The sequence below is a fragment of the Pelobates fuscus genome, chromosome 9 (genome assembly GCF_036172605.1).
Source record: "Pelobates fuscus isolate aPelFus1 chromosome 9, aPelFus1.pri, whole genome shotgun sequence".
NCBI lineage: Eukaryota > Metazoa > Chordata > Amphibia > Anura > Pelobatidae > Pelobates > Pelobates fuscus.
Window position 1 is genome coordinate 140619909 of NC_086325.1, and position 26645 is coordinate 140646553.

General features: G+C 41.6%; 2 protein-coding genes across 3 annotated transcripts in view; one reads left to right on the forward strand and one right to left on the reverse strand.

The window, feature by feature from the left end:
- Positions 1-990: 990 nt before the first annotated feature.
- On the forward strand, positions 991-11285 carry TOR2A (torsin family 2 member A). Its single transcript, XM_063431409.1, has 5 exons — positions 991-1131; positions 5023-5288; positions 6146-6321; positions 8099-8226; positions 10890-11285. Exons 1-5 carry the CDS (start codon positions 1002-1004, stop codon positions 11132-11134), a joined length of 945 nt encoding a protein of 314 aa, XP_063287479.1. The 5' UTR covers positions 991-1001; the 3' UTR covers positions 11135-11285.
- A 5725-nt stretch (positions 11286-17010) lies between these two features.
- The window catches only part of TTC16 (tetratricopeptide repeat domain 16), a 35629-nt gene continuing 25994 nt past the window's right edge, over positions 17011-26645 (reverse strand). For both annotated transcript variants that reach the window (XM_063431410.1, XM_063431411.1), the window contains exons 12-14: positions 23557-23690; positions 21837-21948; positions 17011-17561 (exon numbers count right to left, since the gene is read on the reverse strand). In XM_063431410.1, the coding sequence (XP_063287480.1) occupies positions 17403-17561; positions 21837-21948; positions 23557-23690 (405 nt within the window). In that variant the 3' untranslated portion in view covers positions 17011-17402. The remainder of the gene's footprint in view (positions 17562-21836; positions 21949-23556; positions 23691-26645) is intronic.

The window sequence follows — 26645 nt, forward strand, 5'->3', positions numbered from 1 at the left end:
TGAATAATAATAATATATTAATTATAAAATAATAATAATAATCATAAGTCATTGACCCCCATACAAATAACATATATATATAACATATACCAACATTATTCCAACATACCAACTTAAAGTGCCAAACATAAGTTAACCATGGCAGGGGTATACCCGGATACCCCTACCCCACCAGGTTCTGAGCCACCGACAGGACTCGAAACCTACCAACCACCAATAACCACAGTTTTCCGTTTCTGTCACGTTCATCCTAGGGAGCCTATTCCTTCTCCTTCAGCCCCCTATCCCGCCGCTGTGAAAAAACGGGATAACCCCCCACCAGAAACAAAATACAGGGAGGGTGGGTGGGACAAACTCGGTCAGGTAGGAAATTAAAAGTGAATTCACTCAAAATGGCTGCCTATTTAAATATCCCATCCCACTTACCCATAACTCCATACTTCCTATCCTCCTCCTATGCCCGCCTCCTAACCCCTGTCAAGGCCCTTTTCCGCTTAGCTGCGCTTTGGCTACATGGGGCTACAGGATGGCTGGCCAGGACCCTTTATTGTGACTGTCCCGTCTTAATTGGAATGATTGGGAGGCCTGAAAATGTAAATATTTGTGCCAAAACATCCAAAATTAAAAGAGCTGTTTCATCCTAAAAGTAGAAATTCACTTTAAAATCATTTTGAATGCTTGCCAATTCCCACTTTATGTGAGTTTGATTTTTGAGGCTAAATTACTAGTTCTTCCTTACTCCATTAATAAATCCCCTGTGGCAGGATATTTAATAAAACAGACATGTTCTGGAAACGTGATCTACATATTGTTTAATGATGTTCCATTCACAATCTTGCCATTCCAATGGAATGTTTTGTTTCCACAACCAGCATGGCAGCAGAGCCAGCTCTAGTTCGATCATGTGACTGTCCGCCGCTGATTGGCCAGTCTATCGACACCTCATTGTGAGCGCTTTCCGCGACGGACTACATTTCCCGACATGCAGTGGTGCCGGGAGGATGGCGGCGGACTGGTGGCAGATCACTTTGGTAGTTCTTATCGCTGGCTTTGTGAATCCCTGGGAGCTGTCAGCGTTACACTGCAGCTTTTATAACTTCTGTGAGTGCGGCTTCCGGCCCAACCTGAACGGTGAGTGGAACATGTCTTCATAACTGGGGTCAGTACAGCATTGGCCTCACTACCAGACTGGAGCCATGTACTCAGTAATGGGGGTCAGTACAGCATTGGCCTTATTACCAGACTGCAACCATGTACCCAGTATTGGGGTCTGTATATCACTTCCCTAACCCAGGCTAGAACTGTGCTCTCACTACTGGGGTCTGTACAGCTCTGCCCTCACTGCCAGGCTGGAACTGTGCTCTCACTACTGGGGTCTGTACAGCTCTGCCCTCACTACCAGGCTGGAACTGTGCCCTCACTACTGGGGTCTGTACAGCACTGCACTCACTACCTGACTGCAACCATGTACTCACTACTGGGGTCTGTACAGCTCTGCCCTCACTACCAGGCTGGAACTGTGCCCTCACTACTGGGGTCTGTACAGCACTGCACTCACTACCTGACTGCAACCATGTACTCACTACTGGGGGTCTGTATATCACTGCACTCACTACCAGACTGCAACCATGTACTCAGTATTGGGGGTCTGTACATCACTGCACTCACTGCCAGACTGCAACCATGTACTCACTACTGGGGTCTCTACAGTATTGGGGTCTGTATATCACTTCCCTAATCCAGGCTAGAACTGTGCTCTCACTACTGGGGTCTGTACAGCTCTGCCCTCACTACCAGGCTGGAACTGTGCCCTCACTACTGGGGTCTGTACAGCACTGCACTCACTACCTGACTGCAACCATGTACTCACTACTGGGGGTCTGTATATCACTGCACTTACTACCAGACTGCAACCATGTACTCACTACTGGGGTCTCTACAGTATTGGGGTCTGTATATCACTTCCCTAATCCAGGCTAGAACTGTGCTCTCACTACTGGGGTCTGTACAGCTCTGCCCTCACTACCAGGCTGGAACTGTGCCCTCACTACTGGGGTCTGTACAGCACTGCACTCACTACCTGACTGCAACCATGTACTCACTACTGGGGGGTCTGTATATCACTGCACTTACTACCAGACTGCAACCATGTACTCACTACTGGGGTCTCTACAGTATTGGGGTCTGTATATCTCTTCCCTAATCCAGGCTAGAACTGTGCTCTCACTACTGGGGTCTGTACAGCTCTGCCCTCACTACCAGGCTGGAACTGTGCCCTCACTACTGGGGTCTGTACAGCACTGCACTCACTACCTGACTGCAACCATGTACTCACTACTGGGGGTCTGTATATCACTGCACTCACTACCAGACTGCAACCATGTACTCACTACTGGGGTCTGTACAGCACTGCACTCACTACCAGACTGCAACCATGTACTCGGTATTGGGGGTCTGTACATCACTGCACTCACTACCAGACTGCAACCATGTACTCTGTGCTGGGGGTCTCTACAGCACTGCCCTCACTACCAGACTGCAACCATTTACTCTGTGCTGTGGGTCTCTACAGCACTGCCCTCACTACCAGACTGCAACCATGTACTCCATGCTGGGGGTCTCTACAGCACTGCCCTCACTACCAGACTGCAACCATTTACTCTGTGCTGTGGGTCTCTACAGCACTGCCCTCACTACCAGACTGCAACCATGTACTCCATGCTGGGGGTCTCTACAGCACTGCCCTCACTACCAAACTGCAACCATGTACTCAGTGCTGGGGGTCTGTACAGCTCTGCCCTCACTACCAGGCTTTTTGCTGATGATACTAAGATATGTAACAGGGTTGATGTTCCAGGAGGGATAAGCCAAATGGCAAATTATTTAGGTAAGCTAGAAAAATGGTCAGATTTGTGGCAACTGACATTTTAAGTGCAAGATAATGCATCTTGGATGTAAAAAACCAAGGGCAGAGTACAGAATATTTTTGATAGTCCTAACCTCAACATCTGAGGAAAGGGATTTAGGGGTGATTATTTCTGATGACTTAAAGGTAGGCAGACAATGTAATAGAGCAGCAGGAAATGCTAGCAGAATGCTTGGTTGTATAGGGAGAAATATTAGCAGTAGAAAGAGGGAAGTGCTCATGCCATTGTACAGAACACTGGTGAGACCTCACTTGGAGTATTGTACGCAGTACTGGAGACCGTATCTTCAGAAGGATATTGATACTTTAGAGAGAGTTCAGAGAAGGGCTACTAAACTTGTTCATGGATTACAGGATAAAACTTACCAGGAAAGGTTAAAGGATCTTAACATGTATAGCTTGGAGGAAAGACGAGACAGGGGGGATATGATAGAAACATTTAAATACATAAAGGGAATCAACACAGTAAAGGAGCAGACTACATTTAAAAGAAGAAAAACTACCACAACAAGAGGACATAGTCTTAAATTAGAGGGACAAAGGTTTAAAAACAATATCAGAAATTACTTTCTTGAGAGGGTAGTGGATGCATGGAATAGCCTTCCAGCTGAATTGGTAGAGGTTAACACAGTAAAGGAGTTTAAGCATGCGTGGGATAGGCATAAGGCTATCCTAACTATAAGATAAGGCCAGGAACTAATGAAAGTATTTTTTAAAATTGGGCAGACTAGATGGGCCGAATGGTTCTTATCTGCTGTCACATTCTATGTTTCTAACTGTGCCCTCTCTACTGGGGTCTGTAGAGAAATGCCCTCCCTTCCAGACTGCATGTATGCACTCCGTACTTCTATCTGTACAGCACTGCCTCATCTACAGAGTTCTGTACAGCACTGCCCTTACTAATAGACTGGAACTGTGCCCTCACTACAGAGTTCTGTACAGCATTGCCCTCACTACCAGGCTGGCACTGTGCCCTCACTTCTGGGGCCTGTACAGCACTGCCCTCATTACCAGGCTGGAACTACGATTTTAGTACTGGGGTCTGTACAGCAATACTCTCACTGTTGGACTAGAGCCATGTACTCAGTGCTGGGGGGGGGGGGGGGTCTGTACAGCATTGGCCTCACTACTGGGCTGGAACTGTGCCCTCTGTACAGCAATGCCCCCACTACTGTGGTCTGTACAGAAATATCCTCACTACAATATCACTGATCATTACCAGGCTGCCGCCGTGCACGCAGTACTGGGGTCTGTACAGCAATGCCATCACCACCAGACTGCAGCCTTGTACTGGGGTCTGTCCAATGCCTTTGCTAGCAGTCTGCTGTTCTGTCCTCTCTACCAAATCTACCTAGCAGCAACTGTGTGCTTTGCAACAAACAAACCTTTCTCTAATCTGTTTCTTACTGTGTCTAAATTGCTGCATTTAAAAAATAAAAATAAAAAATTTTTGGGGAGTGCTCTGGTTATCATAAAATACATAATAAAAGCGGGGACTACTTTTCATTATGTATAGCAGTCGAGACAAAACTTGAGAATGACCGACACAATAGCGTTGCACTTGAAATAGTTATAAAGATTCACAGTCTTCATGTAAGTGCAAAGACATGTAAAAGAGAAAATATATCAACGAGAATGAACTTGAGCAATTTCTTTCATTTAGCAATCCAATTTACCCACAATACATCAGTAAAATTAATTGGCGGCGGGGGGGGAGATAATATATGTGTGTATAATCATTAAGATACAAGGGATATAAGAAGACTTGTGGAGTGACTTTAAATGGGTAGCACCTTAGCCATTACAGTACTGTGTTGTGGTTATGGTGCTAGAATTTCCCTGGTGCCATCCCACTGTTATGAGTCCAGTCATTCGAACGGTTTGATACCTACCTGGGTCCCCCATGTGCCTGCAGTCTGCACTCTATTCCTAGATATCACTAAAGTGAAAGTTCCTACTAGCAATATCAAATTTCTGTCTGAATGGAATTTATTGGCTGAGTGTCGGAGACCCCATATCTAGGTGATCATCTGTAGTGAAATCCCAAGACTTGACGCACCTCGGCCCAGATAAACTTTTTTTTTTTCTTTTTTTAGCTCTGGAATGTGAACTTGCTCGCAGTGTGTTTGGGCAGCACCTAGCCTGTGATCTAGTGGTTAAAGCTGTGAAACGGTTCGTAGAAACAGATTCGCCAACTAAACCTTTAGTGTTATCGTTCCATGGCTGGACTGGATCTGGAAAAACCTTTCTTAGCTCTCTCTTGGTCAAACATCTCTACAAAGACGGGACCCGGAATCCTCATGTGCATTACTTCTCCCCGATCCTACACTTTGCTCATGCGCAGAACGTAGAGCAGTATAAGGTTAGTGAATTATTTATTTTGTGAGTTCCATTGATCCCAGTGAAATACTATGAATTGTTGAATTTTACAGACTTTGTAAAAAAGACTGGACAACTTTTCTTTGAGTTAATTTTGGTCTCTCGCTTGGTAAAATTATTTAATGCCTTTTTGTAATGTATTCTATAGCGTGTCCATTTAAAAATGTATATAATTAGGAGACCCCAGGCGCTTGATCTCCCTTTTTCCAAGTGGCATCCAGCTTCTGTCATTTACTTTCAGGAAGAGCGGAGTGCTGCTGGGCAGGGGCGCCACTGATTGTCTGGCAGCTGGATGCCACTGGGGGAAACTGAGATCTCGCACTGGAGGCAACCTTTGGGGTTAAACTGTTCGAGAATGGTTTAACCTCTTCAGTTAATAAGTGCCTGGGAGCTCCCGGCACCATCACAACTTCATTTTGATGAGGTTGTTATGGTGCCAAGAATATTCCTTCCTCCACCCACCCACGCCCCTGGGATTTATCTTATTCCCATGACTGGTTTTGTATTTGTATAAGTAATTGAAGTTGTAGGATAAGCATAACTTCTGGCAGTTTTGTCATTGGGCAAAAGTGTGGGACTTATAGCCAGCACCATTTATTTATTTATTGTCCACCCCTATCACTGCAGTTTTTTTAGTAGCAGACTGAATATCCATCTGATGGTCCCAATTAATCAATGAGCCTATTAGATTGTCTTTTGCCATAGAACTAGGTGTACCACCCCCCATGGTTACTTGGTAAAGACTTGTTTATGAATAAATAATATGCTTCCAAGTTATTTGTCCTTCTCCCTTCAATGGAATGCTCTGATAACTATCTAACGGCACCTTTCACCTTCCAGGAAGACCTAAGGCAATGGATACAAGGAAACCTAACACAGTGCAGTCGCTCAGTTTTTGTCTTCGAGGAAATGGATAAGATGCACCCAGGCATAATTGATGTCCTTGTCCCTTTTCTAGGGCCATCCTGGGTGGTGTATGGAACAAACTACAGAAAAGCTATATTTATCTTCATCAGGTAACTGTACCATTGGTTCTTTTTACAGTAACGCACTCTGCTTATTATTTGGTTTCATAGGACTAACATTGCTTTTTCATTTAAATAAAAAGATGGGATTTCTAGCGCTTATTAAAAGTCTATGTGGCAGTGTCCTCCTACTGGCCAAGGGTAGATAAAGAAAGGGAATGCAGGAAAGCAGCGCTTTCACAAATGTCCTTAAAATAAAGCGATATGCAAAACGAGAGGACAAATAAAAATGAATATATTGTAGTATTTTTGATGTTGGTGATTATAAATAAATAAAAGAAAGGAAATGTACTTACAATCTTCTGGAGCTTGAAATCCGCTCCAGATATATGCGCTTGGACGGTACAATTCCCATCTGTGGATGTGCTGATCTTGGTCTTGGTCTTATGTGGAAAGGTATCCCTAGGCCGGTCAGCAGCGTGTGGTGATCAGCTTTCGACAAAGCTTTATCACAGTGAGAGTTCACGAGTTTATAGATTAAAATAAAAACAGAAGAAGGTGCTCTCTGTTCAGCTAATAATTAAAAAAAAAAAAACAACAACTTTTTTTTGTAAAGGAGGTATACTCACAAATGGAGATCACAGTAAAGTTCTGCTCAGTCCTATATAGCTTAGGCGGTATCTTACCCACCTAGGAAACCAAAGTATGAATCCTCCAGGTAAAAATCTTCAGCGATAAAGAGGGAGGTTCAAATGCCATTAAAAAAAAAACAAAAAAAAAAAACTTGTTTTATTTATAACCAAAATAATACAATTACAAGTACAGAGTAAAACAAAACGCTAACCATATTCCGTATTTGTACTCTCGTTTTGCACATCACTTCATCTTCATTTTGAGGACACTTGTGAAGGTGCTGCTTCCCTGCATTCCCTTTCGAAATTAATCACGTTTTTTTTACTTTTTTTTTTTTTTTTTTTTTATTTCATGACAAAAAGTTGTGATTTTATGACAGACTGAGGCAGGTATTGCTTTGGATCCTCAGAAACCCCTGGAACACCATGCACAATCTTAGTTTGGGAGGAGGGGTGATATTGGCTTAAAGTCCTGATAGGAACCACTTTGGTTGAAGCAGCCTCGGTCTGAACAGGATGAGCTTGTGGCCAGACGGCCCTTGGGTCCCACAGCCCTGATGGAGACCTGGTTCTGAAACTCTGGAAAGATGAGCACAGTGGAGGGGAGTGAACACCGCAGAGAATACACAATACCAAACATAGACAAACCACCCCCCCACCCCAGTTCTGAGCAACACAAAAAAAGCAATAAAAACCTTCAATATACAACAAAAAGCATGAATAGGTGTACTGACCTGATTATTTATTTTTTGTAACCCATTTTCTTTGAGGAGAGTGCATGTAGTGATTACAGGGAACTTTTAAGATTGCATCATAATCCAAGTGTATGGTGACTCAGGGTGTTGGGTTGATACAAAGAAATGTAGTGACCATGTTTTAGCTGAATAAATCTCAAGTCCCATATTTGAAGGATCTAATGGGTCTTTCATGTAGGCCTGAGTGGAAATTGTCTCAAACAAGCAGCTGACCTACTGAGTTGATGGTTACCTTCAAGCTGCCAGGGAATTATTTGTGGCCATGAAGCACCATTTATAAATTGTTTTTTTTTTTTTTTTTTTTTTTTTTTTTTTTTTTTTTTTTTTAGTTGGGAGTGAGATGCATCAAAATAGTTTTGTTTTATGGAGTTTGATATATGGGAAATAGCAAACTGTTTATATTATGGAAATTATAAACCTTAGATTTGCATTTCTTTGCAGTAATGCTGGTGGGGACGTCATTAATCAGGTAGCACTGGATTTTTGGAGGGATCGCAAAGACAGGGAAGAGATCCAACTCCGTGATCTAGAATCTGCAATTTCCATTGCTGTGATGTCCACTCCGGAACGTAAGTGAAACTTTGAACATCAATACTGACATTAAAAGGTCACTACAGGCTTCCAGACCACTTGACCAATGAAATGCAAAGTGCCCCTGTCCCCTTAACCCTGTAATATGAAACATAGAAACTGCAATGTTTACATTGAAGGGTTGAGACAGCCACAAGAGGTGCTTCCTGGACTCTAATGGAGTTTAACTCTGTAAAAACCATGTTAGACATCCTCATGCAAAGCATGAGGGCATCCAACGTCTTCAAATTATCCATACGTAAGCATTGATTCAATGCCTCCCTATGGGGAAGCACTAAGGCACGCACAAATTAGGTTCCCCCATCGGCATTGGCATTTGCGGGAGAAGGAGATTTGAAGTGGTCATGGTAGTAGGTGTGTTTCTGCACATCCATAGATGTTTGCACTTGTGTGCGGGGACTAGTTACATCCCTGGTACACCTGACTTGGGCAGCCCAGAACTCTGTTCCGGGCTACCTAATGTCAATTCTATGCATGTTTTACGTCACTAGCAACACACTTAACTAATCTCACTTGCAGCCAGTGTGCCTGCAAGGGGAATATTGCTTACTCCATCCTGTCTCCCTCTGTTTTATTTATTTATTATTTTTTCTATTTTTAATGAAAAATCTCCCCATCCTTTCCAAAATCCCTGCCTCACCACTACTCTCTTCTATATATAGAAGCCTGTGATTGGAATGCACAAGGCCCCCTGCTAACATTAAACGGAAGAGGGTTATCCGTGCCAGGAGTTTTGCCCCATTCTGGATTCCAGTAAAGGTTTTTTTTTTGTTTTTGTTTTTTTTTATGTTTCAAGAAGGGAAGGCCTGATAGCAATGCCCAGTAGGGCATTGTAATCCTAAACAGGCTAGTAGTGGCAGAGGGAAAGCGTAACCATTTAAATGTAGTAGCGATAGACTGATTATCGGTTCCGTCACCCCACCCTGTGAGTCCCTGCATGTGGAGCTCAGGTGAAGGCAGGGAGGCGAGTCTGTGAATAATCTACTGTAATGTACTGGGCGGACTGACTCGGAGTGATAGTGTAATTGCTTTGGAGGAATTACATTGGTTGATCCCTAAATTTTAGAAATCCAAACCTCCATTCACGGCAACTGTGTTTTAGCTGACTGTCATATATAATAAAGTATAAACTAGATGATCTCACGGAAGGATGTTCTTTATTTGTGCACGAAGGCTGCAAATGTACAGAGGACAGTGCTTGGGGTGGCAGAATCTGCTTATTGTCATTATTCAGCCATCTGAACTTTTACACTACTTGGAATAATTGCTATAAACTCTGTCCTTTGCACCTGGTAGTCTGTTTATGAAAAGCATACTAAGAAGAAGTAGATGCTTTGATTTTTCTAGTTCCTTTTAGTGTTTTTTTTTTTTTTTTAATTTGTTGTTTTTCCTCCTCAACTTTATTTGCTCTCCCTTATTGCTTGGACTTTATTTTTTAACCCTGGCGGCAGGACCCTATCGCTTAAATTGTGTTCCTTTAACCCCTTAAGGACCAAACTTCTGGAATAAAAGGGAATCATGACGTGTCAGACATGTCATGTGTCCTTAAGGGGTTAACAGGTTGCTATAATAGGAGAGACTGCCTAGAACAAGGAAGATAAAACTTTTTTTTATTTTGAGTTGTATAAAAGGTAATCCAAAACAAAACAGTGAACCTAATCCAAAAGGCCTAGCAATGAGCTCTTACTACCCTGTCATTCTAGTGTATAATTCTGTAAAAGACTATACAGCGTTGTTTTAGAAACTTGCAAATGAAAGACAAACTAATTCTATTGTAACCAGCTGATACGACAGTGAGACATAATAACACTGTGCATCAGGGAGTATAAAGAAAATGCACATGGAGATGTCACTGGCTGTGAAAAGTAAGCCCACAGGGAACAATAGAAGGGGGAAAAAGTTCACCCCTGGGAGGTAATTTATCTGTCTCTGAACGTGGCTGAATGTCAGGTAGTGCCAGGTAAATGAGTGTGCTTTGGTAACATTGCCATATTGGTTTAAGTTTTTAGATTGGCGATGGTAGAGCACTGACCATGTTTGTTTGAATTGTTACTTTAACCAAAAATAAGATTTGATGAAAACACTGTTTTTTTTATTGCTGGCATTTCTTACTGAATCGCTGAACATATATTTCACTTCCAATCACTGAAGTTGTCATGGAGTTTGTAGCAATCTTTTATTAAATTATAAAAGCCACAGTAGTTCTAAGATTTTTGAAAAATTTGGGGTGGATTCTAAATAATGAATAAATGACATGGGCATCACAAAATTCTCCATCGATGATTCCCACTTTGGTCACCATAACCAACAAATGCCCAGGTTTGATTGCTATCTCAGGACTCGGTCATTTTGGAAACCTCGATTTATGGTTGGTTCCTGAGGACTGGAACATCCTAGAATAAACTAATAATAGCGGCACGATCAGTATATCTCTCTAGATCATTTAGGGTGCAAGCTCATGTCTGAGTAAGGACACTTCTTCAACTAGCTGAATAAAAGTTAAACCTGTATTTTATATTCTCCTTATCTTCATCCGTTGACAGTAAGTATGGTCCCTCTTATCTAGGATCAAAATAACTTGCATGACGTATTTCTAAAGCTGTTTACTAAAGATCAATTTTATTTACTGTTTGTTTGGCAGATGGTTTCTGGAAGTCACAGATTATGAATCAGAGCCTTATTGATGTGATTGTGCCTTTTTTACCTCTGCGTCCAAGTCACATCCGGCAGTGCATACAGAAAGAGGTAGAGCAGCAAGAATTGGTGTATGAAGAGGACACCGTTCAATCTATACTGAACAATCTTGTTTATTTCCCTGAGGATGAAAAGGCTTTCTCTTCCACTGGCTGCAAAACTGTGTCCTCTCGCGTCAGTTACTTTCTTTGACACACTGTTCTAATTCCACTTGAAATCGGCGCATGTACTGTTAATGAATCATCTTACAATCTGCAACCTTTCTCCCTCCTTGAATGGGTTGGAGAATTTTATCAATATTTCGCTTGAATCAGTGAGCAATTATATGTGGATTTTGTATCTATATTAGATATGTGATTTACTGGCCTACTGTTCTATTCAGAGTCCAAAGGGCTAGTGAGGTGATGTTACATTGTAATCGGTTAGACACAAGGGGAGGGGGGGGGGAAAAAGTCATGTATTGTGGAGCAAACGTATTATTAGTTGGGAACAAAGACCATTTGAATTATAACATGAAGTTAATGGACAGGAATTGTACCTAAATGTGAACTGCTATGCATGTGCATTTATTTTGTTTGTTTGCATAATATTCTTTATATACGTAGATTTTTTTTTCTTTTAGCTATTGCTAAGATAAAATAAGAACTATATTATCTCATGTTTCTGTCTGGAGGGAGGCAAGTATGTTGGATTCCAGAACTTAAAAGGACACACCTCAAGACCCTATGTGTGTAAGGTGCTGGGTGATATGCTGAGCCTTTTTTTTATTTTTTTTTTTATTTTCCTTTTCTTTCTTTTCGCCATTTGAACTAAAACTCCAGATTTTTTTTGCTAGAACCACATTACTAGAACCCTAGCCATACCCATAAAACACTGCTTAGAGAATTGGCTCAATAGTAATCTACAATAAAGATTTAATATAAAATTCCTAAAAATGAAATGGTGCTACAATCACCTCTGTGGGCCACACCAGCACAAATACAACAAGTGATAGAATAAAATACAAAATGATGAGAGCACTCAAGATAGTATAAATATTACCCAAACTCTGTCAGTCAATCTAAAATATTAAAACAGAAGAGAAAGACCTAGGGTAATATAGTTAAAACAAAATATTTGTATAGCAAGTATTGGTTTCACTCACATATACAGAGCCACTTAAAAGCTGGCTCAAACTTCAGGCTTGGAAAACAGGACTTCTCGTAGGAACTTCCAAGAATTCTGTAACTGGTACCTCCACTTTCATTCAGGACGCCAAATGATGGTGGTTACAAATAAAATGTATTGAAAAAAATAAAACAGAATAAAATAGCTTGGAAAATAAGTCCCATAAAGTATAAGTCCAGTCCCTCAACGCGTTTCGGCTCTCGCCTTCATCCGGAGTATTTCCACTGTTGTAAGTCTCCAGTTTATATACGGAAGATATCGGCGCCTTTTCTGTTTCAATTGCCGTTCTTCCACTTCCTGTTACGTCCCGTGCGTCATGACGTCAACCCGCGTCCTTACGTCACGACGTCATTACTTCCGGATCACTTCGTCTATCTCCGGAAAAAAGACGTTGTTACGTTCGGATTGACGTCAGATTGGCAAAACACAGTAATACCTTAAAGTGACAGACTATTAAATCACTAAATTCACATCATACACATTTATACAACGATTTTTTTTTAAACCAAACTTTGATTAAACACAAAATAATAAGACATATCAAGTTACAACTTCTAGCATTAAAATCGAGTAAAAAGAACATCAGGAAAAATAATTTACGATATATAAGCGGAGAAATAGATAATTACAATACATTATCTCTAAAAATTGAAAATCTCTTAATAATTTGATCTTAAAAACATATATAGCATAATAAAACTTACGATTAGTTTAATAAAACTTAATGTTGGAAAGTAAAAAATAAAAAAATACAAATAAAAATTAGATAAAGGATAAAAAACAAGTGTAGAAGGGAAAAGCATTGTTAAATAAATGAATTAATTTCAAAATCAACATTTAGTCCCTTTGGGGCTAATGTATCCAATTCAAACATCCACTTCATTTCATTTAGGCTTAAAGTGCGATCTTCATCTCCACCTCTCCAGTGGATGTGGATTTTATCAATACCCATAAAATCAATGCCCTGAGTAATCTAAAAGTGACATTTCCTTTGAAAGCAATTTTATTTTTCTAACTTTTTTTTTTTTTTTAATTCTTTATTTTGATAGTGCAATGGGGTTAACAGACATGCCCGCAGTGCCACAACAGCAACTGCTGGCTGTTTAGGGTATACAGTGTCATAACATATTCATAAATTGCACATTTTGATAGGTTAACTAGTCGATTCAAATCGTACCATATTACATACAATGATTAGCAGTAAGTAAACATCTAGTTATCGTCAACATTTTCTTCTTTATAAAGGCTGTAACGGTTATAAAATAATGATAGGTCAGAATGTTAATGTAATAGTATAAACATATAAAAATTGTAATAATAGTGTCTTGGGTATGAGTGAGCTAAGGTTGGTTTGGGGGTTGACCTATGTCTGATGAGGAGCAGGAGTCCTGTCCGGCTTTCCAGTAGTCGTGTGTTGGCTGTCAGGAGCTGGCAGTGTTTCGCGCCTTACTTTCCGTCGCTGCTAGTGATTGTTTAGAGGTTTGTCACGTAGGTGAGTGCTGCTGACGCGGTCCCATTTGTAGCCTGGCAGTCTATAGGTATATTGCGTGTGTTCATGTTACAGGTCTCACTTTGCTTCCCTTGGTTTCTGCTCTACCTCATCAATATGCACGTCTAGGGTGTGCTTTTCACTGTTTGGGGGGTGTCGTGTGACCAGGTTTGCTGTGTGGGGTACATGTGCGGCATGGTGTTTGCCCTCTTCCCCCTCCCCACCCCGTGTGTGTTGTGTCCCTTTTCTTCCCCCGTCTTCGCTTATGTCTCTAGTGGGGGGTCCCATGGTTAACGTGGTTTGAACCAAAGGTGTCTGGTACCCTAGGGTCCTCTATATGATATCAGTTGGTGCGTCACTGAAGAAAAAAGAAAATTAAGTTAAGAGGGGAGGAATCAACTAAGTGGGAAACCTGTTAAAAACAACGTTAAATGACATGCTAGGTATTTAAGGGTTTTAAAGAGTTTAGTTCACCCAAGCCAGGTAGGCATGCATGTGGACAGTTCTCTTGTCAACTGGCAGTTCTATGGGGGGTTCTGCGGACATGGCCATCTTTGTGCCCCCGACCCTTCAGGGCCTCTCTCTCGTGCTGCGTTGTTGCCGTCGGCGCCAGGGGTCATGCTTCTCCCCTGTTCAGGGGGTTCAGGCTGGGGGAGTTGGAGCTCTTGTAGGAAGTACGAAGGGTCTTCCTCTGCGGACAATGAAAATACTCTGTCCTTGTGTGGCACCATCAGCGTGCCAGATGCCCCCCATCTGTATCTGATGCCATGTTCTCTCAGCTGCCGGGTGATTGGCATGAGCCTTCTCCTCTCTAGCAAAGTCACAAATGGTAAGTCGTCAAATACCTTGACGTGGAGGTTATCCACTGTGGCGGTGGGTGTTTTTCTGGAGGAGGCCATAATTGCCGCTTTTACCGCGATGTCTCGTGTGATTGCAATAATGTCCCGAGGTGCGTCTGCAGGGGCGGCCACGGCCTTCTGAATCCTGAATGCCGCTGTGATGGGCCACATCTCTCCGTTTTTCTTTGCTCCCATTGCGGTCACCAGTCTGTTGGTAAACTCCAGCAAGGCCTCTGGGCCTATAGTTTCAGGTGCTCCGCGGATGCGGATGTTTCTCCTGCGGTGCCTGGTCTCTATCGCGGTCACCGTGCAGGTAAGTTGTTGGTTTTTGGGTCAGGGCGGTCATTTGGGTTTGGGTCTCGGTAAGGAGAACGTCTCTGTTCCCTTCTCTAGTCTCCACTGCGCCCAGTCTTGCTGTAACTCCTGTTATCTCCGACCGTACCTCGTCCAGATCCGACTTCCATACCCTCCGTAAGTCGAGTAACAGCTTTTTGATATCGCCTTTTGTAGAGGGCGAGTCGTCAGAGTTGGATTCTTCCGTCCGGTAGACTGCATTGGCGGTCTGTGTGGTCGGGGGGCTCCGCTCATAGGCCGGTGCTTCCGATTCACTGGAGCTTTGGGTACTTTCCTGCGCCATCTTGGTCTGTGTTAGCTTTTGCGGCCTATTGAAGGACCGCCTGATATCAGGCGTATAGGAGCCCTCCAGGCATGCTTGTCTCTTATATTTTCGCCCCATCTCTAGGTTGGGGGTATCCAGAACAATATTAGACTGGAAGTCTGGTCTGTTTGTTGGATATTTGTGGCAATTCGTCTTTATAATCGTTGTGTCTAACTTTTTTTTTTTGTCTCTGCACTCAATGTTTAACTTGACTGTTGGTTAGCCTCAGCCATCAATCAATTTATCACTACACTGGGACCCAATTAAAATGGTTCTGTCGTCATACACTTATTTTTTAAATTATTTAATTAAGATATTCTGTTGACTGCATTGGAATTTCATTGAAACACCACCACAATCCGAGTTCAACAGAAAAATCAGGAAATAAAATGAAAGAAGATAGTGGCACTGGCAAGGAAGAGCTTCAAATAAGTATATCTGTTTTTAGGTTAAGCCCCCCCCGGCCGTGCACTTAGCAGGAATGTCACCTCATGAAGTACAGCATATGGTTTTATAGAGGCCTTACTATTACGCTCAGTCACTTCAAAACAGATGGACTGTAATCAAATATTTTGTAATACTAACAAAATGATTGGTCCATTTTAATTCTATTCAAACAGTCAATGTACAGATTTTTTTTTTCTTATCTATTACTAATAATGTAAGGGATAATTTGTGCACCATAACCACGACATGCCAATGTAGTGGTTATTATTATTATTTATATAGCACCATCATATTCTGTAGCGCTGTACAATGGGGGTGGTGCTGTCCCTCTGTGCTTAATGTAAAAGTTTTCGAACATTTTTACCCAAAGTCACCTTCAGCCTAGCCCTACTCGCTGGAACTTTCCCATTTACTATATCTGCTTCATCTATATTTTAAAGGGACACACCAGCGCCCAAATACAAAATAAATTTTAAAAAATCACTTTTCTAGATATAACCAAAGTTATATAGTCACCAGAACAACTACAGCTTATTGTATTTGTTTTGGTGAGTATAATCATTCCCTTCAGGCTTTTTGCACTAAACACTGTCTTTTCAGAGACAACGCAGTGTTTATATTACAGTCTAGTGAGAAGATGGCTACTAGAGGTGCTTCCTTCTGGGGCAGTGCTGCACACTGTGCAACCAATGTAATTTTAGAAAAGTGTAAATTTCTATTGAAATCTGCACTTTTTTCGAAATGAGGGGGGTGGGGTGGGGGGGGGGGGGGGGGACACTCTTCACACATACAACTTTTCAGCAACCTAAAGTGCTTAGGGATCTGGAGTGACCCTTTATGTCCATTCCTGGGCTGGCTGTGTAATCAAAGAATTGAAACCTACATTACTACTAATGAAACATTTTTTGTTTGGTTTTACTTGTTCAATGGTTCTTAGATTTGTTTAATGATTTCTAGTTTAACTGCTACAACAACAACAACTTAGTGCTGTTAAAATTTGGGGTATGCTTGAAACGACCTCCTAATATAAATTATTATAACTTATTTTTAGAAGAGGAATAATGAGCAGTCAATGGGGACAGGTGCATGCTGGGTAATGTTTTAAGCACAAGAGATCGAAAGTGCATATGGGCTAGTTAAAGATGCTCTCTACACTGCTAGATGGGTTTTACAAGGACCAGCAAGGTACTATAACCACTTCATATCATTGGAGTTGTTGTAAAGTGCCTGAAGTCCTACCCTCTGTTTAGTATTAAGCCACTTAACACTAAATTACACTCTGCCAGAGGTATGGCTAAAGCAGAAATTCACACTTAATGAAGGTATGACACCAGTGTACTCCAGGCACTACAACCACTTCTGTTAACTACTGGTTGGCCAAGTAATCATGAGTAAATATGGAATGTTGTCAAAGTCCAGAATTAACTGAGAATACGGTAAAAGTTGTGTGATTTATTTAGTCAAAATTATACAACAATGATTACGGTCAGGTTGGCCAAACTAGAGGTTAGGAGAGACTGGAGAAGAATCAGATTGGGTTTTAAACATATGTTTTTATTTGTTGGATTATTGTTTCTATAATATAGGTGAAAATGTATTTTCTCAAATGAGCATTCTGCTTTACAGTACAAAAATAATAGGGTCGTTATCTTCAACTCCATATATCTGGTACAGATATTACAAATGAATAATGATCCACTTTGTATCTCATGTCAAGTAATAAAATGCTGATTTAATAAGTGGTGGATTTCTTTGTGAGTGTGGGGTGTTAATGCAGGATTTAATCTTAATATTGGGATTTTCTTTCCCCCACCTTTTCCATTTTGGCCTCAATTCTGCAAACCAGTTTGGTGAAGGTCATTATTCAGGAGGTTCCAAGCCTGAACTGAAGTTCTTCCAGTGATAGGGTGCACTGGCATTACATGGTTCCTCTTTAGCTGGTGGCAACTGAGGTTCACGAGAGGGTTTAGACTGCAAACGACCTCTTCTATTCAGAGCTGTCTGGATCTCTGTGTTAATCTGGAAAAAAAACCGCAAGAAACGTGATTTCTCCGAAGCAAAATAGCAAATGGAGATTATTCTCCAAACTGGTAATTGTGTTGAATTTGGAAGAGAATTGCAAAATGTAGATTTAAACAGTCAAATTCCGATATTTATCCAGCTCAGCCATTTTGGTCTATTAATATGAAAATCTATGGTTAGTGCCCCACAATTCCCAATATAGTGATATCTCCATGTCAGGTGTTAACTAAAAGCATAAACAACCTTCACCACAAAACTATATTGTATGGGTGATTACAAAAAGTAAGAAAGTAATACTTATCTAAAAAACAGCTTCTCTTAGATGACTTCCCAGGTAGTAATCCCTTGACAATCAATATATATATACAGAGAATGGGATACAGCTGTAAACATCTGGAAATACAAAAATTAAGAAATATCGCGTAATACAGTATATGAAAACTATTTCCGCTATGATGTAATACACTCACAAGAGTATAGTAGATATGCGCTCCAAAGGTGCCTTCCCCTCATAGAAATGGGGGGCTCTAAAGCACTCCTGGATCTGTTTTACTCTCAGGCAAATCAGGACTCTGGATGATTGGCATTGTTTTTAGCAACTTTATTGGTACAAACAAGACCAAATGTAAAATAAATGAAAATAGTATAAAAATAGCTGTAGGTCCCATAGGATTGTAGTTTTCATATTCTGTTTTACGCTATATTCTTTTTTTATTTCTAGATGTTTACGGCTTTATGCTGTATCTATATATATATATCTATATAGATATATAGATATATATACACACATCCCCACAGTGGTCAAAGGATCAATATTACACATCATATCACATGTACCACAGATCATGTGATTTATTTAATCACTTGCCCCTGCGGATTGTCCTATGTAGGTAAAACAAACCTCACCTTAAGGGATAGGATACGTGGACATCGTTCAACCATCACTACCGCTTACCGGGACAATTACAGCGACAAACCAGTAGCAAAACATTTTTTGGCCCTGTCGCACAGACTGCCTACATTACGCTTCATAGCGATTGACCATATCACGCCTCCTCCAAGAGGTGGCGACAGATCGAGAATGTTACTTCAACGAGAAGCACGCTGGACATATCAACTTGATACAGTGACTCCAAGAGGACTAAATGAAAACATTGTGTACTCAGTGTTCCTCTGATATGTCATTATTATATCCTTATTAATCTTACAAATCCTGGTCCCCTATTTAGGATTTAGAATGTAGGGTCCAGACAGTCTTTTGTGAATACTAATGTGTCTCTGTCCATGTTTGAGTATACTTGTAAATACTTGCTTTTGTTTGGTTACTTTACTTATTTGTACAGATTCAGCTACTTGGTAAATGAGGTTCAGTGTTGTACATATGTATTATCTTGTATTACATCGTAACCTAATCTCCTTCGATGCCTCTCTTATCTAGGTTACTTATTAGTATATGCCAATATTCCTGCTACCTATCTGGGTTCTTATACCAGGTTATGTTAAGTGGTAGGTCCCACTACCTGTGATATAGTTAGTTCATTTATTTTCTCGTTTGTTTTCATGCTTTGACTAGTAGCATTTGTTCAGCTCTTACTTGGGTTGATTACTTCTGCCTGGATCTCTGGGATCGAGATAGTTATTATGCCTGTGTAGGGCAGGTTGTCCATTGCCTTTTTGGTGCTGTGGGCTTATATACTATACTATATTATGCATATTCTTACAGATTCCGTAGTCTCCATACCTTTGCCCAGTACCCAATTGAAAATCTGACTACTTAGTAGTTTCTTAGTAGAAACCTTAGGCATTATAGAATGTTTCTTTTGATTATTAGTTTTACAACACGTCTCCATGTTATGCTTGGTGTAACTTTTTATGTTATACATTGATTACCTTTGTTGGCACTGTTTTTATTGGGTGCATGCTATATAATATTCACACACATTTACTATCACTTTAAGTGTTGTATGTGACACTGGATATTCATGTCACTGTAGTTGACTCCACATTATGCACACATGGACCTTTGGTCCTCATATCTATCATCTTTTTTCTCTATATTGTTGCACTGTTTATTAATTATACTTTGTTCAACTATATTAGGCAGCTTCTGCCTTCTCTACACCAGGTACACAGTTTCTCAATAGCCCCGAGTCACTGGACTGTCACTATACACTGCTTGGCTCTAGTTTACTTATCTCCTAGCAACCACGGCTAGGAGATAGACACGCCCATATGATACACGTCACGCGTCATGTGACTCCTTACGCACACTTCCGGGTTCGGGCAATTGGATACCGGTGAACACTGCATGATTGGTGAGTAATCCTCCTTATTTCCTCTATATATTATTGTCATATATGTCTGTAAATTGATATTGAGGAAGACCTGAAGAGACGAAACGTTGATCGTATTTATGTAATTATATTGGATATTAAATACCAGTAATTTTTTTTCAAAGACCACAGAGTGCATCTCTTTTCTATCCATTATATATATATATATATATATATATATATATATATGTGTGTGTGTTAACTAAAAAGTGCATAAAACATGCTGTTACTCATTTGCACAGAATTTTTTTCCAGTATGACAATAAACCAGCAATAACATTGGTGCCAGAAAACCCTTCCTAATTTTTTTTTCTCCATATATCGTTTTTATTGAAATATGTTCATTTGTGCATTATTACAACAATATCTCACATTCCACTTGTAAATGGGTCTTATACATTGTCTTCATGTTACGTTCTACATTAACAATTGATTCAAGCTAATTCGTGTGCCCACATGCAGTTTTGTAGTCACTCTATTTTGTTGAGCTGAGAATCTTATCTTGTAGGACTGAGTCGCATATTCAGTGCACAAGTCCCTAAGCTATGCACAATGATTGTAAGTTAGTCGCTTGCGTGTTTTATTTAACCATATTATAGATTCTAACATTGTATTAACATAGTATCAACAGGGGGGAAGGGATACGGAAAGGAAACAGGGGTAGTGGGATCACATTGTTACTGATCTGTTACCATGTCCTGTTGTCCGTGTTCCAATACCTTTAGTTGTCTACTCTGTAGTCCCGCAGTACTTTGTGTTCTCATTGACTGTTTTGTCAGTCAGTTGTTTCTCTGTTGCTCTGCCTTCCCTTTGCTGTAGCCTTGATGTGCCCCGCTAGCCTATCTGCTCCAGGATTTATTTTCTAGCTTTTGTGGATGACCTCTGTCCTTGCGGATCAGCTTTCCCAGTCTCGAGCGCATTTATTCTCACTTCCCTGTATTCTACATGCCATCTTTTCATAGGAGCTAATGATGTCTAGCCTATGGCTGATACTCTCCATTGAGGGGACCGTTTTGCTCTTCCAATAGAACGCTAAACTAATTTTTGCTACCATGAGAATGTTGAGTATCACCTTGCGGTTGGGGTGGTTCACTAACCCGGAGATTACATGTAGGAGGTTGCATTTCGGGTTTGTAGGGAGGCTGCAGTGTATAGTTTTGGAGACAAGTGATCCTACCCACTCCCAGTAATTGCCTAAGGATTGGCAATCCCAAAATATATGCAGCATAGTGCCTATCCCATCTTCACACCTCCAGCAAAGCTCTGACGCTCCATTGTAGATGTGTGATAACCTATAGGGCACCAGATACCACCTCATTGTGATTTTTCAGAAGGCCTCCCAGAGTGATAAGCTCCTTGAGGCTCGTTTAGTGTTCGCCATGGCTCTGTGCCATTGTGACAGTGTGCTCCCTCTCCCACTGGGTCATGTAGGACATCTTTTCTTGGGCCGGTCCCTGGAGAAGGGCATTGTAGCATAAGGATGGAGGTTTTAAACCCTTCCAAATTTTATGATTAACCCCACCATTGATTGTTATTTAAAGTGCACCTGACATTCTGTATAAATTTCCTTTTTTACATTGTGCTACTGAAATTGATATGGGGGATTGGAGGGGGGCAAAGGTATGGGTGGCTCTGCTTGGGCTACTTATAAATACCACAATGCAACACAGTGTGAGCCTCCACAAACCTTTTTAAGAACTTAGGTAGTGCCTGCTCTGCACGTAAAGGGACACTCCACTGACCAGATATAAAATATAAATTATAATTCGATTTTGATTTATAATGCTGGGCTGTCCCTCTAAGAATAATTTATCCATAGACCTCAGATTTCCATTTTAACTGGAGAATCCATTCAGCAGGGTGGCTATAAATGATACGTTGATTTTATTGCAGTGTGTAGAATGCCACGCATTATAAAGACTGCTTCTTCTCAACTTACCTTCCTGTGTTTTAGAACCACTTGCTCCATCAGCTGGTCCTCCTTCATACATACAGCCAGGCCCTCTGCTTTTTGAGCAGCGGATGATTCTGCATTTTTATGCAAGAGGAGGCTGCAAGAGAGAACCAATAAATCAGACAGTCCATCGTCCTCATAAAGACTGTTTTTGGGTCTTAATTAAAATGAAACTGGTCAATCCTATTCAGTCCAGTTTCTCTCTTCACCATCAACATGTGAAATCTCCATTATAACTGATAATGTCACAAGGCAGACCAGTGCTAGTGGGCATTGAACCACAGGCATGCAGTGTCCATCACCCTGATCCTTAATCTCTTCTTCCTACTTTCCTGCAGCAAGTGTGCAGTGCTTACCTTAAGGTCCATCTTTCTAAACCCTGGTGACTAGTCGTGGAGCTGGGATCTGTAGCTAGGGAAACTAGGGTTTCGCATTCCTGCACGTTCTGGCAATACAGTATTTATTGTATTAGTGGAAAACTATAAAGAGTGTCTGTCTAAGAGAAAGTTCATGGAACTCATCTCCTGCTCTCCTACTAAACCACCAGGTATAGATGGAGTCACAAGGGGTATAGGAGCATTTGTGTACTGACTGGGGTTTTCATTGCAACTAAAACACCTTAAATACCCCATTGTTATGCATGCCTCCCTGCTCGGGACGGGTCACAGACAGCATGGCAACCATGGTTTGTATATATGGCGCGTGACTTATAATGCTTGCACAAGCGGATTATGTGGGGGTTGCCTGGGGTCGCTCGCCCACCCGCCTGCATGGCTTCATTTCTTCTTCCACTTTCTCTATTCACGTTGTTCTCTTTCTCCGATTTTATTCTCATGACCAGAGCAGGAAAGGATTGACACTCCCTCCTAATACTTATATCAGCCTAATCGGCAAAGGGAAAAATCTGGCAGGTGCTACTGCTGTGGTGCGCTTGGTGCAAGATGCTCTACAAGGTACGTTGTACAAGGCAGAGTTCCGTACAAAACAAGTATAATGTTTGTGAACCGGGAATAACTTGTTAGCCACTGCGGTTTACTTAATCCTAAAGTTGTGGTGGGGAATCGATAATAGACTGTCCAGGAGGCCACATGTGATAACAGTTTCATAATTTTCATAATAACCGTTTTAGGGATGACACTTTGTTGCGATGCATGCACTGTTTCATATGCTAGTACATATCTCAGATTTTAAATGAGTACACACATGGGAGACATGGGGGCCTGTAGGGGACTTTCTCTGCTCCTTTTCTCTTTACTTACTTACCTCTTGCATCTTTCTTCGCTGTCCTCTCTTGCAGACCTTACTACATTGACATGGAGATGGGAGGGACTGACTTACACAACTGACACAAGAAGCCTTATGGGACCATAGGCAGATATAAACAATAATATTATTGGGGAAGGCTCCATAGTTTTACTTAGAATGAAACACGAGTTCCACCGCTTGCAATTGTACAACACCTGATAACGCAAATGGAACCGCACAAACTGTATATCTGTGTAATATATGCATGTATTTGTGTGGTGAGGCCTGTGTGCCAACAACTCTTTTGTCTCCATGTCTATAAAAACTCAATAAAAAAAGATTTAAAAATAAATAAAAAATACCCTATTGTTTGGGCACCGGTAAAATTTATGTCATGGGTCAATCATATTCACTAAGATGATCCATTCCTGATGTGCTCCCACCCAGCACAGTAACTTACCCAGTGTCTTTCCAGGTAATAGGAAGACCTTTCAGGTTCCTTTCCACCGCACTATGAGCTGCTTGGGCCAGTTTACTGCTCACAATCTCCTCCACGGTTTTACCAGGAAAGAAAGTCATCACTGCAGGAGCTGCCTGTGTGAGCAAAACTGGGTGTCAGTGATCTGCTAGTCAGCTGCTCAATGTGATAGAGACATGATGGATTGACATTAGTTGCAAATATTCCTTCATTTATTAATGCTATAGAGAAAGCACAGGTGTCCAAGAGGTAGATTCCCAGCTGTTGAGGTTGGCAAAGCATTATGGGAGTAGAAATTCCAAAACAGCTGGGAATCTACCATTCAGCCAAATATGAGAAAAACAGTCTATGAATTAGTGTCCAATGCAAATAAGGAAAAGCGCACAGCCTCCTGATGCACCCTCTTTTGCCAATGATATAAACATTGCCTTTTCTCAGAAATGGCCATGTTTTGCAATGCCAGATTAAAGGGAGACTGCAATCACCCAGATTACCACTAGAGGTGCTTACCCAGATTACCACTAGAGGTGCTTTTGCTGCTCTGGCTGAGTAAATCTTGGTATCGTGATTCGGAAGCCCAATAGGAAGGTATTGATTCAATGTTTTAATGTGCGTGCAGCTCTTGCCGCAGATTAGGTCCCAAATTCACCTCTGAGGAGCATTGGCTTGGACCATCGGATTGAACCATCAGTGGAGGAGACCCAGGCCTTCTCCGTGATGAGAGCAGGGCATATCTGAGGGAGCCTCGGGATTGGAAAAAGATAAATAAAAAATAAGTTTTAACCCATTAGGGACAGGGGCACTATAGTGTTAGGAATTTGTATTCCATAAACACCTGATACCACTAGGGACAGGGGCACAGATTTGTATTCCTAACATTACAGTGTTCCTTTAAGATAAAGTGGATTATTTGCGCAAAATGTCCCTTTTCATTCTTCTATGTTAAAGATAAATAGCACAGGACGAATCACCTAGTGGCCTTCAATGCCACTAAGCACCATTCTTTCTTGATAACCAACTGACAACCTCTCTTTGTATGGAAATCTAAATAAAATGAAGACTGCACTTTAAACATTAAACCCTGTGAACTGTTTTAAATAGCTTTGCTATAAGTGCACTCAACATCTTCAGACACTAAACTGGTTAAATGAATCCATCATCTGCAAATTTGTGTCCTAGTACTTTTACTGCTATGGACTGCCTATACTGTGTTTTTGGATTGGAAATAGTGTATGGAATATTTGAATAGGTCATTTTAATTTGGGGGAACATTCTTCATAATAGGTTCTACGTCCTGTTCCATTCATGCCTTTCCATGAAGTTACATGGATATATATGGTTGCTCTATAAAGGATAATAGTTAATATTGAGGAATAATCAATAATAATAATATGGCTCTCTATCTCCTGGGTTCCCACTCCAGTCTTTCGGGCACACCAACAGTCCAGGTTTTGTCAGTATTTCCAGAAAGAAAGAATTGTAAAACATCCGAACTCTTCTATGATTTGAGAACTCATCAGTATCTAATTGAGTATAAAAATTACCTTTAAAGCTCTTATTTCCTTGTACCTGCTCTTCTCATGGCCTAAAACTCTCAATGTTTCTCAATTTCTCTCAACAAGATGTTTCTCAAACTACCCCACACTTCTAGATCCCACTGCTATGTCATAGTCATCTCTCTCCATTCTTACATGTCTGCAAATGCTTCTTGAAAACTCATCCCCCTAAAGGGTCTAACAAATAGTCTCATAATGCCCTAATGGCTACAATTAAATTAACGCATTTTGTCCATTGCTTCATCGCATGCTGAAATAGAGATTCTTCAGTAGATATGTGCAATTCGTTTCCGTCTGAATATGTATTCGGACGAATTTCGGACTTCTGAATGTCCGAATTGCCGAAGTACTGAATTGCCGAGGTCCCGAAATTACCGAATGTCCGAAGTTCCGAAGCACAGTATTGCCGAAGTACTAATATACTTACCCAGTGAAAGAAGAAGAATGTTACATTGTAAATAATTTTAAATAAAAAGTATACAAACATAGCCAGGATTCAGCTGTAAGCATTTGCAACACTTACAACAATCAAGTAACATACATTTATATAAAATGTAAGTTACTTAGCCTGTCAATGTAATGACAGGAATGAATAAGTAGATAAATCCCTAATTCCCACGGTATTAGGGAGCTATCTACTAAAAGGCTGAAAGACCTATATTGGTTTTTCAGCCAAATTTACTAATACTAAGTAAAGATTACTTAGTATTAGTAAATTATGATCCTACTCGCTATACCGCGAATAGGGGCATGTCTATTAAACAGTGAGCAGCCTGTGGCTGCTCACTGTAAAAAAAAGAAAATAAATAAGTTCCCCCCTCCCGAGCCCCTGGCCCTCACCCCTGAGCGGTGGGTGGGGGCCCTAATGTAAAATAATGGGGGGGGACCTATTGTCCTCCCCCGGGCCCCCACCCCTGAGCGGTGGGTGGGGGCCCTAAATCAGAATAAGGGGGGGACACCTAATGTCCTCCCCCCTGAGCAGTGGGTGGGGGCCCTAAATTATAATAAGGGGGGGGGACCTAATGTCCTTCCCCCTGGCCCCACCCCTGAGCGGTGGGTGGGGGCCCTACAGTAAAATAAGGGGGGGGGACCTAATGTCCTCCCCCCTGGCCCCCACCCCTGAGCGGTGGGTGGGGGCCCTAAATTATAATAAGGGGGGGACCTAATGTCCTCCCCCCTGGCCCCCACCCCTGAGCGGTGGGTGGGGGCCCTACAGTAAAAAAGGGGGGGGGACCTAATGTCCTCCCCCCTGGCCCCCACCCCTGAGCGGTGGGTGGGGGCCCTAAATACTAATAAGGTGGGGGGGACCTAATGTCCTCCCCCCCGGCCCCCACCCCTGAGCGGTGGATGGGGGTTCTACAGTAAAATAAGGGGGGATCCTAAGGTCCTCCCCCCTGGCCCCCACCCCTGAGCGGTGGGTGTGGGCCCTAAATACTAATAAGGGGGGACCTAATGTCCTCCCCCCGGTCCCCACCCCTGAGCGGTGGGTGGGGGCCCTACAGTAAAATAAGGGGG